At 58.1% G+C, this 14,271-nt stretch overlaps 2 protein-coding genes across 3 annotated transcripts in view; one reads left to right on the top strand and one right to left on the bottom strand.

Moving 5' to 3' along the window:
* Window positions 1–195: 195 nt before the first annotated feature.
* LOC147655219 (NAD(P)(+)--arginine ADP-ribosyltransferase 1-like) lies at window positions 196–3,589 on the bottom strand. Its single transcript, XM_086871385.1, has 3 exons — window positions 3,311–3,589; window positions 2,737–2,979; window positions 196–240 (listed from the first exon to the last, which is right to left on the bottom strand). The coding sequence occupies exons 1-3, from the start codon at window positions 3,587–3,589 to the stop codon at window positions 196–198; spliced, it is 567 nt and encodes a 188-aa protein (XP_086727511.1).
* Window positions 3,590–10,755: 7,166 nt separating this feature from the next.
* LOC111943465 (NAD(P)(+)--arginine ADP-ribosyltransferase 2-like) overlaps window positions 10,756–14,271 on the top strand; it is a 3,557-nt gene continuing 41 nt past the window's right edge. Inside the window, exons 1-3 of one of the 2 annotated variants that reach the window (XM_086875704.1) lie at window positions 10,756–10,917; window positions 11,822–12,594; window positions 13,203–14,271. The exon at window positions 13,203–14,271 is cut by the window's right edge and continues 41 nt beyond it. In XM_086875704.1, coding sequence (XP_086731830.1) covers window positions 11,856–12,594; window positions 13,203–13,288 — 825 coding nt within the window. In that variant the 5' untranslated portion in view covers window positions 10,756–10,917; window positions 11,822–11,855 and the 3' untranslated portion in view covers window positions 13,289–14,271. Of the gene's footprint in view, window positions 10,918–11,802; window positions 12,595–13,202 lie in introns of both variants that reach the window. The other variant, XM_086875710.1, reaches the window with a different exon arrangement.

Here is a 14,271-nt window from a genome sequence, read left to right as displayed (position 1 = left end):
GTGGGATCCGGGATCAGGGGGATCCCCATCTGTGGGATCTGGGATCGGGGGATCCCTCCTGTAAAATCTAGGATCAGGGGGATCCCAACCTGTGGGATCCGGGATCAGGGGGATCCCCATATCTGGGATCCGGGGATCCCTCTTGTGGGATCTGGGATCGGGGGATCCCACCTGCTGCTCCTGTGGGATCTGGGATCAGGGGATCCCTCCTGTGGGATCCGGGATCAGGGGAATCCCAACCTGTGGGATCCGGGATCAGGGGGATCCCCATGTGTGGGATCTGGGATCGGGGGATCCCCACCTGCTCCTCCCCCGGGAAGGGAATTCCAGCAGAATTCTGGAGCAGGGATCCCTCTCTCATCCTAAGGGGGCTCCAGAGCAGGGGGATCTCCTGTGGGATCTGGGGTCAGGGGATCCCACCTGCCCCCTGACTGCTCCTGGTGCAGATCCCAGATCCCAGGATCTGATTCTGGTTCTGCTTCAGGTGCAGATCCCAGATCCCAGGATCTGATTCTGGCAGATGTCCAGGTGCGGATCCCAGATCCCGGGATCTGATTCTGGTTCTGCTTCAGGTGCAGATCCCAGATCCCAGGATCTGATTCCAGCTCTGCCTCAGGTGTGGATCCCAGATCCCGGGATCTGATTGGTTCTGTTCCCAGTGCAGATCCCAGATCCTGGGATCTGATTGGTTCTGCTCCCGGTGCAGATCCCAGATCCTGGGATCTGATTGGTTGTGTTCGCAGTGCAGATCCCAGATCCCGGGATCCGATTCTGGTTCTCCCAGTGCAGATCCCCGGATCTGATTGGTTCTGCTCCCGGTGCAGATCCCAGATCCCGGGATCCGATTCTGGTTCTCCCGGTGCAGATCCCAGATCCCGGGATCTGATTGGTTCTGCTCCCGGTGCAGATCCCAGATCCCGGGATCTGATTGGTTCTGCTCCCGGTGCAGATCCCAGATTCCGGGATCTGATTGGTTCTGCTCCCGGTGCAGATCCCAGATCCCGGGATCTGATTGGTTCTGCTCCCGATGCAGATCCCAGATCCCGGGATCTGATTGGTTCTGCTCCCGATGCAGATCCCAGATCCCGGGATGTGATTGGTTCTGCTCCCGGTGCAGATCCCAGATCCCGGGATCTGATTGGTTCTGCTCCCGGTGCAGATCCCAGATCCCGGGATCTGATTGGTTCTGCTCCCGGTGCAGATCCCAGGTCCCGGGATCTGATTGGTTCTGCTCCCGGTGCAGATCCCAGATCCCGGGATCTGATTGGTTCTGCTCCCGGTGCAGATCCCAGATCCCGGGATCTGATTGGTTCTGCTCCCGGTGCAGATCCCAGATCCCGGGATCTGATTGGTTCTGCTCCCGGTGCAGATCCCAGATTCCGGGATCTGATTGGTTCTGCTCCCGGTGCAGATCCCAGATCCCGGGATCTGATTGGTTCTGCTCCCGGTGCAGATCCCAGATCCCGGGATCTGATTGGTTCTGCTCCCGGTGCAGATCCCAGATTCCGGGATCTGATTGGTTCTGCTCCCGGTGCAGATCCCAGATCCCGGGATCTGATTGGTTCTGCTCCCGATGCAGATCCCAGGTCCCGGGATCTGATTGGTTCTGCTCCCGGTGCAGATCCCAGATCCCGGGATCTGATTGGTTCTGCTCCCGGTGCAGATCCCAGATCCAGCTGCCCACGCACACAGAGGAGCCCCCTGAGCGCCCCCGTCGGGGGCACATCCCTGGGGATCCATTGGGATCTGTTGGGATCCGTGGGGATCCCGCTGTTCCCAGCCCCGGGAGGTCTCTTCGTGCTCCCCCAGATTCCCCGGGGGGATCCCCCGGCTCCCCCTGGAACGTCGCAATCCCCCCCCACTGCCAATAAAGGATTTTTGGGATTTGCTCCCAATTCCTGGGGGATTCCCAGGGTGGGGGTTGGGATTTTGGGGGTGTGGGGGTCAGAGGGGGCCACAGCGAGGTCCCAGTGCCCTGTCCCCAATCCCGGGGGTCCCTGTCCCCATCCCTGGGGGTCTCTGTCCCCACCCAGGCCGTGTCCCCGGTGTCCCCAGGGGTCCCTGTCCCCACCCAGGCCATGTCCCCGGTGTCCCCAGAGGTCCCTGTCCCCACCCCAGGCTGGGGGTCCCTGACCCCACCCCAGGCTGTGTCCCCGGGCTGTCCCCAGGGGTCCCTGTCCCCACCATTGGCCGTGTCCCCATCCCCAGGGGTCCCTGTCCCCACCCCAGGCCGTGTCCCCGGTGTCCCCAGAGGTCCCTGTCCCCACCCCAGGCCGTGTCCCCGGGGGTCCCTGACCCCACGCCAGGCCATGTCCCAGGGGTCCCTGTCCCCACCCCAGGCCGTGTCCCAGGGGTCCCTGTCCCCACCCCAGGCCGTGTCCCCGGGGGTCCCTGTCCCCACCCCAGGCCGTGTCCCAGGGGTCCCTGTCCCCACCCCAGGCCGTGTCCCCGGTGTCCCCAGGGGTCCCTGTCCCCACCCCAGGCCGTGTCCCTGGTGTCCCCGGGGGTCCCTGTCCCCACCCCAGGCCGTGTCCCCGGTGTCCCCAGGGGTCCCTGTCCCCACCCCAGGCCGTGTCCCCGGTGTCCCCAGGGGTCCCTGTCCCCACCCCAGGCCGTGTCCCCGGTGTCCCCAGGGGTCCCTGTCCCCACCCCAGGCCGTGTCCCCGGGCTGTCCCCGGGGGTCCCTGTCCCCACCCCAGGCCGTGTCCCCAGTGTCCCAGGGGTCCCTGTCCCCACCCCACGCCGTGTCCCCGGTGTCCCCATGCTGTCACCTCGCAGCCACTCGCAGTTGTACTTGCTGAAGGTCCCGCTGGAGTTGAGGTAGATCCGCGTTGTTTTCCCGTCCTGGGTGACTTTGGTGACCTTGAAGGTCTCGAAGGGCGGCACCAGCAGCTGCTGCTCGCTGGGGTTGTAGGAGAAGTTGTGGATGATGGCTCCATGGCAGGTGTTCACCTGGAGCAAGGTGACGTTCCCCTGACCCTGAGCCACCTGCACGCTCAGCGATGTCACCAGGAACTGACCGAACCTGACAGCACGGCCGGGCCAAGCGTCCAGCCAGACACCCCTGAACCCCCGGAACCCCCCAAAACCCCAACCAGACACCCCGGAACCCCAACCAGACACCCCTGAACCCCCAGAACCCCAACCAGACACCCCTGAACCCCCGGAACCCCAACCAGACACACCTGAACCCCTGGAACCCCCCAAAACCCCAACCAGACACCCCAGAACCCCAACCAGACACCCCTGACCCTCAACCAGACACCCCTGAACCCCAACCAGACACCCCCTGACCCCCAACCAGACACACCTGAACCCCTGGAACCTCCCAAAACCCCAACCAGACACCCCAGAACCCCAACCGGACACCCCTGAACCCCTGGAACCCCAACCAGACACCCCTGAACCCCAACCAGACACCCCTGAACCCCCGGAACCCCCGGTGGCAGCGCCGGGGGTCCCGCAGCCTCCACAGGGCCTCGCTGAGCAGGAAATGCAGAGCTTTGGAGTGGAATCCATCGCGGCATTCCCGGCCGGAGCTCCCGGCGCGGCGCGTGGCCGCGTGGAACCCCACGATCGGCTCCTCCATGGTGAGGGCCAGGAGAGCGATGGCCTGGGCCGGGCTCAGAGGGGACAGCTCTCGGGAGGGCTCTCGGGAGGGTCTCAGGAGGGGTCTCGGGAGGGCTCTCGGGACCTGCGGCGGCACCACTCGGCCGTGGCCTGGTCCCAGAGCCGGGCCAGGTTCTGGTGGTGCCGGAGCTCGGCGTCGCTCAGGTTCTCCAGGACGGTCACGGCATCGCCGCAGCCCCGGTACCGATCACCCAACGCGGCCGGGACCCGCTGCAGGGGCTCCACGCCCACAGCGCCGGCCACGGTGGCCACGGTGGCCACGGGCAGGACCAGCAGGGCCATGGGGGGCAGAGAGCACCGGGAGCAGTGCGGGACACTGGGGACAAAGGGGACACTGACACAGGGGACACTGGGGACAGGGAGAGGACACTGAGGGACACAGGGGGGACAAGGAGGGGACACTGAGGGGACACGGGACACTGAGGAACTCGGGGACACTGAGGCAAAAAGGGGGACAAGGATGGGACAGTGAAGGACACAGGGGACACTGTGTGACACAGGGGACACTGAGGGGACACTGAGGACATGGGGGGACATGGGGACCCTCCTTGCTGAGGGGCTGGGGAGGGACAGTGAGCTCAGCCCGGGGAGGGGGGGCAGCCCCGGCCAGGAGACCCCTGGGTGTGTCCTGGGAGCCTGAACCCAAATCCTGGGGTCACTCCTGGACACCCCAGTGTCCCCCAGAGCCCCCCAGTGACCCCCAGTGTCCCCAGTGCCCCCCTAGTGTCTCCAGTGTCCCCCAGTGTCCCCAGTGTCCCTCCAGTGTCCTCCAGTGCCCCCCAGTGTCCCCCAGTGTCCCCAGTGTCCCCCAGTGTCCCCCCAGTGTGTCCCCCAGTGTCCCCCAGAGCCCCCCAGTGACCCCCAGCGTCCCCAGTGTCCCCCAGTGTCCCTCAGTGTCCCCCAGTGTCCCCAGTGCCCCCCTAGTGTCCCCAGTATCCCTCCAGTGTCCCCCAGTGTGCCCCAGTGTCCCCAGTGTCCCTCCAGTGTCCCCCAGTGTCCCCAGTGTCCCTCCAGTGTCCCCCCGGTGCCTTCAGTGCCCCCCAATGTCCCTCAGTGCCCCCCAGTGTCCCCCAGTGTCCCCAGTGTCCCCCAGTGCCCCCCAGTGTCCCCAGTGTCCCCAGTATCCCCCCGGTGCCCCCCAGCCCCCGGTACCGAATCGGGCCGGGCTGAGCTCCCTGCAGAGCCGCAGGATCCCCACTCCGGATTTGGGATCAGCCGGGATCCAGCGGATCTCTGCCGCTCCCGCAGCTCAGGGGCCGCTGCAATTAACCCGGCACAATTAAAAATGCTCATTGCGAGCGGCCTCTGCCCAATTCAGCCGCAGCTTTTCCTGGGAATGGTTCCCTGGCTCCCCCTCCTCCCCCGGGAATCCTTTTGTGCTCCTGGAGAGCCCTGAAAGGGTCTGGGGTCCTTCTCACCGAGCCCTTGGGGACCTTCGGCGTCTCCTGGGATGTTTCTTCACAGAGGCGCCACCGGTTCCTGTTGTGACCCCACCAAACCCCTCTGAGGTTCCTTTATCGGTTCCTGCCCCGGTTCCAGCCGGGATTGATCCCCGATCCTGTCCCGCTTCCAGCCGGGATTGATCCCCGATCCTGCCCCGCTTCCAGCCGGGATTGATCCCCGATCCTGCCCCGCTTCCAGCCGGGATTGATCCCAGATCCTGCCCCGCTTCCAGCCGGGATTGATCCCCGATCCTGCCCCGGTTCCAGCCGGGATTGATCCCCGATCCTGCCCCGCTTCCAGCCGGGATTGATCCCCGATCCTGCCCCGCTTCCAGCCGGGATTGATCCCCGATCCTGCCCCGCTTCCAGCCGGGATTGATCCCCGATCCTGTCCCGCTTCCAGCCGGGATTGATCCCCGATCCTGCCCCGCTTCCAGCCGGGATTGATCCCCGATCCTCCCATGGTTCCACCCGGGATTGATCCCCGATCCTTCCCCGGTTCCAGCCGGGATGGATCCCCGATCCTGCCCCGCTTCCAGCCGGGATTGATCCCCGATCCTGCCCCGGTTCCAGCCGGGATTGATCCCAGATCCTCCCATGGTTCCAGCCGGGATTGATCCCCGATCCTGCCCCGGTTCCAGCCGGGATTGATCCCCGATCCTGCCCCGGTTCCACCCGGGATTGATCCCCGATCCTGTCCCGCTTCCAGCCGGGATTGATCCCCGATCCTGCCCCGGTTCCAGCCGGGATTGATCCCCGATCCTGCCCCGGTTCCTGCCGGGATTGATCCCCGATCCTGCCCCGGTTCCAGCCGGGATTGATCCCCGATCCTGCCCCGCTTCCGGCCGGGATTGATCCCCGATCCTGCCCCGGTTCCAGCCGGGATTGATCCCAGATCCTCCCATGGTTCCAGCCGGGATTGATCCCCGATCCTGCCCCGCTTCCAGCCGGGATTGATCCCCGATCCTGCCCCGGTTCCAGCCGGGATTGATCCCCGATCCTGCCCCGGTTCCAGGCGGGATTGATCCCCGATCCTGCCCCGGTTCCAGCCGGGATTGATCCCCGATCCTGCCCCGGTTCCACCCGGGATTGATCCCCGATCCTGCCCCGGTTCCAGCGGGGATTGATCCCCGATCCTGCCCCGCTTCCAGCCGGGATTGATCCCCGATCCTGCCCCGCTTCCAGCCGGGATTGATCCCCAATCCTGCCCCGGTTCCAGCCGGGATTGATCCCCGATCCTGCCCTGGTTCCAGCCGGGATTGATCCCCGATCCTGCCCCGCTTCCACCCGGGATTGATCCCCGATCCTGCCCCGCTTCCAGCCGGGATTGATCCCCGATCCTGCCCCGCTTCCAGCCGGGATTGATCCCCAATCCTGCCCCGGTTCCAGCCGGGATTGATCCCCGATCCTGCCCTGGTTCCAGCCGGGATTGATCCCCGATCCTGCCCCGCTTCCACCCGGGATTGATCCCCGATCCTGCCCCGGTTCCAGCCGGGATTGATCCCCGATCCTGCCCCGCTTCCAGCCGGGATTGATCCCCGATCCCGCCCCGGTTCCAGCCGGGATTGATCCCCGATCCTGCCCCGCTTCCAGCCGGGATTGATCCCCGATCCTGCCCCGCTTCCAGCGGGGATTGATCCCCGATCCTGCCCCGCTTCCAGCCGGGATTGATCCCCGATCCTGCCTCGGTTCCAGCGGGGATTGATCCCCGATCCTGCCCTGGTTCCAGCCGGGATTGATCCCCGATCCTCCCATGGTTCCAGCCGGGATTGATCCCCGATCCTGCCCCGGTTCCAGCCGGGATTGATCCCCGATCCTCCCTTATCGCTCCCTCCACCGGCTCCGGGCCCCGGCAGCGCTCTCGGGGTACCGGGAGAGTTCCGTTCTCTCGGGAATTTGTCACCTTTGTGTGACACGAATGATCCAGCGCTGCCACCAGCCGTGCTGCCCTGCGGGAGATCCAGGAGATCCAGGAGATCCTGCAGCTCCAGGAGATCCAGGAGATCCTGCAGCTCCAGGAGATCCTGCAGCTCCAGGAGATCCAGGAGATCCTGCAGCTCCAGGAGATCCTGCAGCTCCAGGAGATCCAGGAGATCCTGCAGCTCCAGGTCTTTCCTGTCCAGAGAAACCCTGAACTGGACACTGAACTGGGCAGAGATGGACACTGAACTGGACAGAACTGGACTGAACTGGACAGAACTGGGTGGAACTGGACAGAACTGGACTGCACTGGACACTGAACTGGAAAGAACTGGACTGAACTGGGCAGAACCGGACACTGAACTGGACAGAACTGGACACTGAACTGGAAAGAACTGGACTGAACTGGACACTGAACTGGACACTGAACTGGACTGAACTGGACACTGAACTGGGCACTGAACTGGACAGAACTGGACAGAACTGGACTGAACTGGACTGAACTGGGCAGAACTGGACACTGAACTGGACTGAACTGGACACTGAACTGGACACTGAACTGGACTGAACTGGACAGAACTGGACAGAACTGGACAGAACTGGACACTGAACTGGACTGAACTGGACACTGAACTGGACACTGAACTGGACTGAACTGGACACTGAAATGGACAGAAATGGACACTGAACTGGACACTGACCTGGACTGAACTGGACACTGAACTGGACTGAACTGGACAGAACTGGACACTGAACTGGACACTGAACTGGACACTGAACTGGACTGAACTGGACACTGAACTGGACAGAACCGGACATGACAAAAAGGGAAACGAGGGCAAACAAACCCAAAACCATCCCGGAGCAGCCCCACGCCGAGGTTCAAACACAAAGCTCCAACGAGAGCCCGAAAATGAACCAGAAATCCCAAATTGAAGGGAAAATCCGGGTTTAGATGTGGCAGAAATGATTTGTTACATTCGATATAATGAATAATATACAGTATATAATATATACTCTGCATTATATGTGATATACAATATGCAATATGCAATATACAATGTACAATATATCATGTGCAATATACCATATACGATATACAATATACGATATACAATATACAATGTACAATATACAATGTACAATATACAATATACAATATACAATATATAATATACGATACACAATATACAATGTACTATATACAATGTACAATATACTATATACAATATACAATGTACAATATATGATATACAATATACAATGTACAATTTACAATATACAATATGCAATATACAATGTAAGATATACAATGTACAATATACAATGTATGATATACAATATACAATATATGATATACGATATACAATATACAATATACAATAAACGATATACAATATACAATGTGCAATGTACGATATACGATATACAATATACAATGTGCAATATACGATATACAGTATGCAATGTACAATGTAAGATATACAATATACAATATACAATGTACGATATACAATATACGATATACGATATACAATATACAATATACAATATGTGATAAACTATATACAATATATGATATACGATATATGATATACAATGTACAATATACAATGTACGATATAAAATGTACAATATACAATGCACAATATACAATATATGATATACAATATACAATGTACTATGTACAATATACAATATACAATATACAATATACAATATACAATGTACAATGTATGATATACGATATACAATATACAATGTACGATATACAATATATGATATACAATATACAATGTACAATATACAGTATATAATAAACGATATACAATATACAATGTCTGATATACAATATATGATATACAATATACGATACACAATATACCATATACAATATACAATAAACGATATACAATATACAATGTACAATGTAAGATACACAATATACAATATACAATGTGCAATATACAATATACTATGTACAATATACAATATACAATATACAATATACGATATACGATATACAATATACAATATATGATATACAATATGCAATGTACAATGTAAGATATACAATGTACTATATACAATGTACGATATACAATATACGATATATGATATACAATGTACAATATACAATGTACAATATACAATGTACAATATACAATATATGATATACAATATACAATATATGATATACAATATACAATTTACGATATGCAATATACAATATACAATACACAATATACAATGTACGATATACAATATACAATATACAATATACGATATACAATATACAATATACAATATACGATATACGATATACAATATACAATGTACAATATACGATATACGATATACAATAATTAATATAATATATCATAAAGAAATAATAAATAATACATAAATGTTCACATGCAGGTGTGAAAAACAAGGTCTCAAAACAGAAAAGGTTTAAATTGGGATAAAGTTTCCAGATTTTTCTCTGGAACTTTCCTGAGCTCCGAGCGCGAGGAGCAGAAATGGGAAAATAAAGAGGGAAAAGCTGAGGAAGGCAGCTCGGAAACCTGGAGAGCAAGGAAGGGAACCTGATAAAAACTTGATATAATTGTTATATAAACTGGATATAAACTTTATATAAACTAGGTACAAGCTTGATATAAACTAGATATAAACTGGATATAAACTGGATGATATAAACTGGATATAAACTTGATATAGACTGGATATAAACTGGACATAAACTGGATATAAACTGGAAATAAACTGGATATAAACTGGATATAAATTTCATATAAACTTGATATAAAGTTGATATGAACTTGATATAAAATTTGCATAAACTTTATATAAACTGGATATAAACTATATAATCTTGATATAGATTTGGTATAAACTATATATACTTGATATAAACTTGATATAAACTTGATTTAAACTGGATATAAACTGGATATAAACTTGATTTAAACTATATAAACTTGATATAAACTTGATATAAATTTGATATAAACTTGATATAAACTCAACATAATCTTGATATAAACTTGATATAAACTATATAAACTGTCTATAAACGTTCTATAAACTTGATATCAAGTTCTCTAACCGCAGAGGGGCTTTGGGAGGAGCTGTGGAACGCAGGAGGGGCAGCTGCTGCTGCTGCTGCCCAAAGGGGAATTTCCAGGCAAGGTCACCCACGGGAGAACTCGCTGGGATCCACCCCCAGATCCCTTTCTGGGAGCTGTCCTGGACAGGATCCACCCCCAGTTCCCTTTTTGGAAGCTGTCCTGGACATGATCCAGCCCCAGATCCCTTTTTGGAAGCTGTCCTGGACAGGATCCAGCCCCAGATCCCTTTTTGCAAGCTCTCCTGGACGGGATCCATCTCCAGATTCCTTTTTGGGAGCTGTCCTGGACAGGTCACCCATGGGAGAACTCACTGGGATCCAGCCCCAGATCCCTTTTTGGGAGCTGTCCTGGCCAGGATCCAGCCCCAGTTCCCTTTTTGGGAGCTGTCCTGGACAGGTCACCCATGGGAGAACTCACTGGGATCCAGCCCCAGATCCCTTTTTGGGAGCTCTCCTGGACAGGATCCACCTCCAGATCCCTTTTTGGGAGCTGTCCTGGCCAGGATCCAGCCCCAGATCCCTTTTTGGAAGCTGCCCTGGACAGGATCCACCCCCAGATCCCTTTTTGGAAGCTGCCCTGGACAGGATGCCAGGGAGAGGTGGAGCCAGGGAATGATTTCCAGGAAAAGCTGTTGTGGATTAGGCAGGAGCCCCATTGCAAAGTGTATTTCTGATTGTGCCGAATCAATTCCCTGCGGCAACGGCCCCTGAGCTGGATCCGCTGGATCCCGGCTGATCTCAAATCCGGAGTGGGGATCCTGCGGCTCTGCAGGGAGCTCAGCCCGGCCCGATTCGGTACCGAGGGCACTGGGGGCACCGGGGGGACACTGGGGACACTGGGGGGGCACTGGGGGGGCACTGGGGGGGCACTGGGGGGGCACTGGGGGACACACTGGAGGGACACTGGTGGGACACTGGGGGACACTGGGGGGACACTGGGGGACACACTGGGGGACACACTGGGGGGACACTGGGGGACACACTGGGGGGACACTGGTGGGACACTGGGGGACACTGGGGGGACACTGGGGGACACACTGGGGGACACACTGGGGGGACACTGGGGGACACTGGGGGCACTGGGGGACACTGGGGGGACACTGGGGGGGACACTGGGGACACTGGGGGCACTGGGGGACACTGGGGGTCACTGGGGGGCACTGGGGGGGACACTGGGGACACTGGGGGACACTGGGGGACACTTGAGGGACACTGGGGACACTGGGGGACACTGGGGACACTAGGGGGGCACTGGGGACACTGGGGGTCACTGGGGGGCTCTGGGGGACACTGGGGTGTCCAGGAGTGACCCCAGGATTTGGGGTCAGGCTCCCAGGACACATCCAGGGGTCTCCTGGCCGGGGCTGCCCCCTCTCCCCGGGCTGAGCTCACTGTCCCTCCCCAGCCCCTCAGCAAAGAGAGTCCTCATGTCCCCGCATGTCCTCAGTGTCCCCTGGGGCCCCTCAGTGTCCCATCAGTGTCCCCCCATGTCCCCAGAGTCCCCTGGGGCCCCTCAGCATCCCCCTGTGTCCTTCAGTGTCCCCTCAGTGTCTCCTGAAAACCATCAGTGTCCCCTGGGGCCCCTCAGTGTCACCTCAGTGTCCCCCCATGTCCCCAATGTCCCCTGGGGCCCCTCAGCATCCCTTGGGGCCCCTCAGTGTCCCCTCAGTGTCCCCTCAGTGTCCCCCTTTGTCCCCAGTGTCCCCCAGCGCTCCTGGTGCTCTCTGCCCCCCATGTCCCCCCTGGCTGTCACCCTGGCCGTGCTGGCCGTGACCGCGGTCACCGCCAAGGTGCAGGAGGTGTCCCTGGACATGGCCGAGGACTCATTCGATGACCAGTACCGGGGCTGCCGGGACACCATCACCGCGGCCCTGCCGAACCTCAGTAGCGCCGAGTTCCAGAGGAACCCGCACCTGGCACAGGTGTGGGCCAAGGCCGCGGCCACCTGGTGGAAGTGGGGACCCCCCAAGAGCCACCTGTCCCCAGACCAGGCCATCGCCATCGTGGCCTACACCAGGAACGAGCTGTACGCGGAGTTCAACGCGGCGGTGCGCCGGGCCGGCAGCTCGGGGCTGTGGTACCACCGCGAGTTCCACTACAAAACTCTGCATTTCCTGCTGAGCGACGCCCTGGCCGCGCTCCAGGAGCCACGGTGCCGCTGCGTGTTCCGCGGCGTGGACGGGTGCAGGTTCCTCGCCCGGCCGGGACAGATCGTTCGCTTCGGTCAGTTCGCGTCCACGTCGCTGTGCCGGGGAGTGGCGCAGGGATTCGGGATGGACACGGTGTTCCAGGTGAACACCTGCCACGGAGCCAACATCCAGAGCTTCTCCAACTACGAGGACGAGCAGGAGGTGCTGGTGCCGCCCTTCGAGACCTTCAAGGTCACCAAAGTCACCCAGGACGGGAAAACAACGCGGATCTACCTCAACTCCAGCGGGACCTTCAGCAAGTACAACTGCGAGTGGCTGCGAGGTGACAGCATGGGGACACCGGGGACACGGCCTGGGGTGGGGTCAGGGACCCCTGGGACACCGGGGACACGGCCTGGGGTGGGGACAGGGACCCCTGGGGACACCGGGGACACGGCCTGGGGTGGGGACAGGGACCCCTGGGACACCAGGGACACGGCCTGGGGTGGGGACAGGGACCCCTGGGCACACCGGGGACACAGCCTGGGGTGGGGACAGGGACCCCTGGGACAACAGGGACACGGCCAATGGTGGGGACAGGGACCCCTGGGCACACCGGGGACACGGCCTGGGGTGGGGACAGGGACCCCCAGGGATGGGGACAGGGACCCCCAGGGATGGGGACACCCATTGGGGTGGGGGGACAGGGACCCCCGGGACTGGGGACACCCACTGGGGAGAGGGGACAGGGACCCCCGGGGATGGAGACAGGGATCCCCAGGATTTCGGACACTCCCTGGGGTGGGGACAGGGACCCCCGGGGGACCCCCGGGACGGGGGACAGGGCACTGGGACCTCGCTGTGGCCTCCTCTGACCCCCACACCTCCAGACCCCCCCTGACCCCCCCTGACCCCTTGCATGGCCCCTGAGCCCCCTCTTTGTGTCCCCAGGTGGGAGCCAGCCCAGCGACCCCCCCCACCTCGGGGGGCTTCTCCTGGCCACCATGGCCATGGCAGTGGCCAGCGGAACCCTCTGAGACATGAGGCCACCGAGGTCACCGAGGTCTTGGGGGCCCCTGTGGCCACCCTGAGCACAAAGGCCACCAGGACTCCCAGGGAAATGAAGCCACCAAGGCCACCGCGGCCACTTTGGCCACTGTGGCCATTGGTGCCACTGTGGCCACTTGAGTCACCAATGTTGTCGTGGCCACGGTGGCCACCAGGGCCACTATGACCACTGTGACCAGTGTGGCCACCATGGCCACAGAGAGCACCTGAGCCGTGAGGCCACCGCAGCCACCGTGACCTCCGTGGCCACCAAGCCCTCCAAGCTGACCCAGGCCACAGAGGCCACCATGGCCACTGTGGCCACTCTGGGCACTGGGGCCACCAGGGTTTCTGTGGCCACCACAGCCACTCTGGCCACCGTGGCCACTGTAGCTCCCGAGGCCACAGAGGCCACCACGCCCACTGTGACCCCTCTGACCACTGTGGCCACCCTGGGCATTGGGACCACTGGGGTCACCATTGCTGTCCCCATGGTCACCATGGCCGTTGTGGTCACCGTGGTCACTGTGGTCACTGTGGTCACATGTGACACTGCGGTCACTGTGGTCATTGAGGTGACCGTGGTCACTGTGGTCATTTGAGGTCACCCTGGTCACCGTGGTCATCGAGCAGCACGTGGGCACTTGTCCATACAGGGGTTACGGCCACCTCCTGAAGCTCCTTGGCTGCCTCCCCTGGGCTGTGAAACATCTCGCCCGCCGTGTAAAACATCCTTAATTAATTTGATTAATTTGATTTAATCAATTAATTCGATTAATTTGATTAATTTGATCCTCACTGGCCTGGCACACCGAAGCTCATCGGAATTTGACCCGCGATAGCTCTCGGAGAGCCTCCCCTGCACGGCGCCTCCTTCCTGAAAATAAAGCCTGGAATTCTCCTCGGAGGAAACGGAAATCTCCATTTTTCAAACCCCGTCCTTCAAGGAGGCCACGGAGAAATGTTCCTCCGT

The sequence above is a fragment of the Cyanistes caeruleus genome, chromosome 1, assembly GCF_971803275.1.
Source record: "Cyanistes caeruleus chromosome 1, bCyaCae1.hap1.1, whole genome shotgun sequence".
In the NCBI taxonomy this organism is placed as follows: domain Eukaryota; kingdom Metazoa; phylum Chordata; class Aves; order Passeriformes; family Paridae; genus Cyanistes; species Cyanistes caeruleus.
Note: the sequence above shows the minus strand (reverse complement) of the source record. Positions and strands in the feature narration are given on the sequence as shown.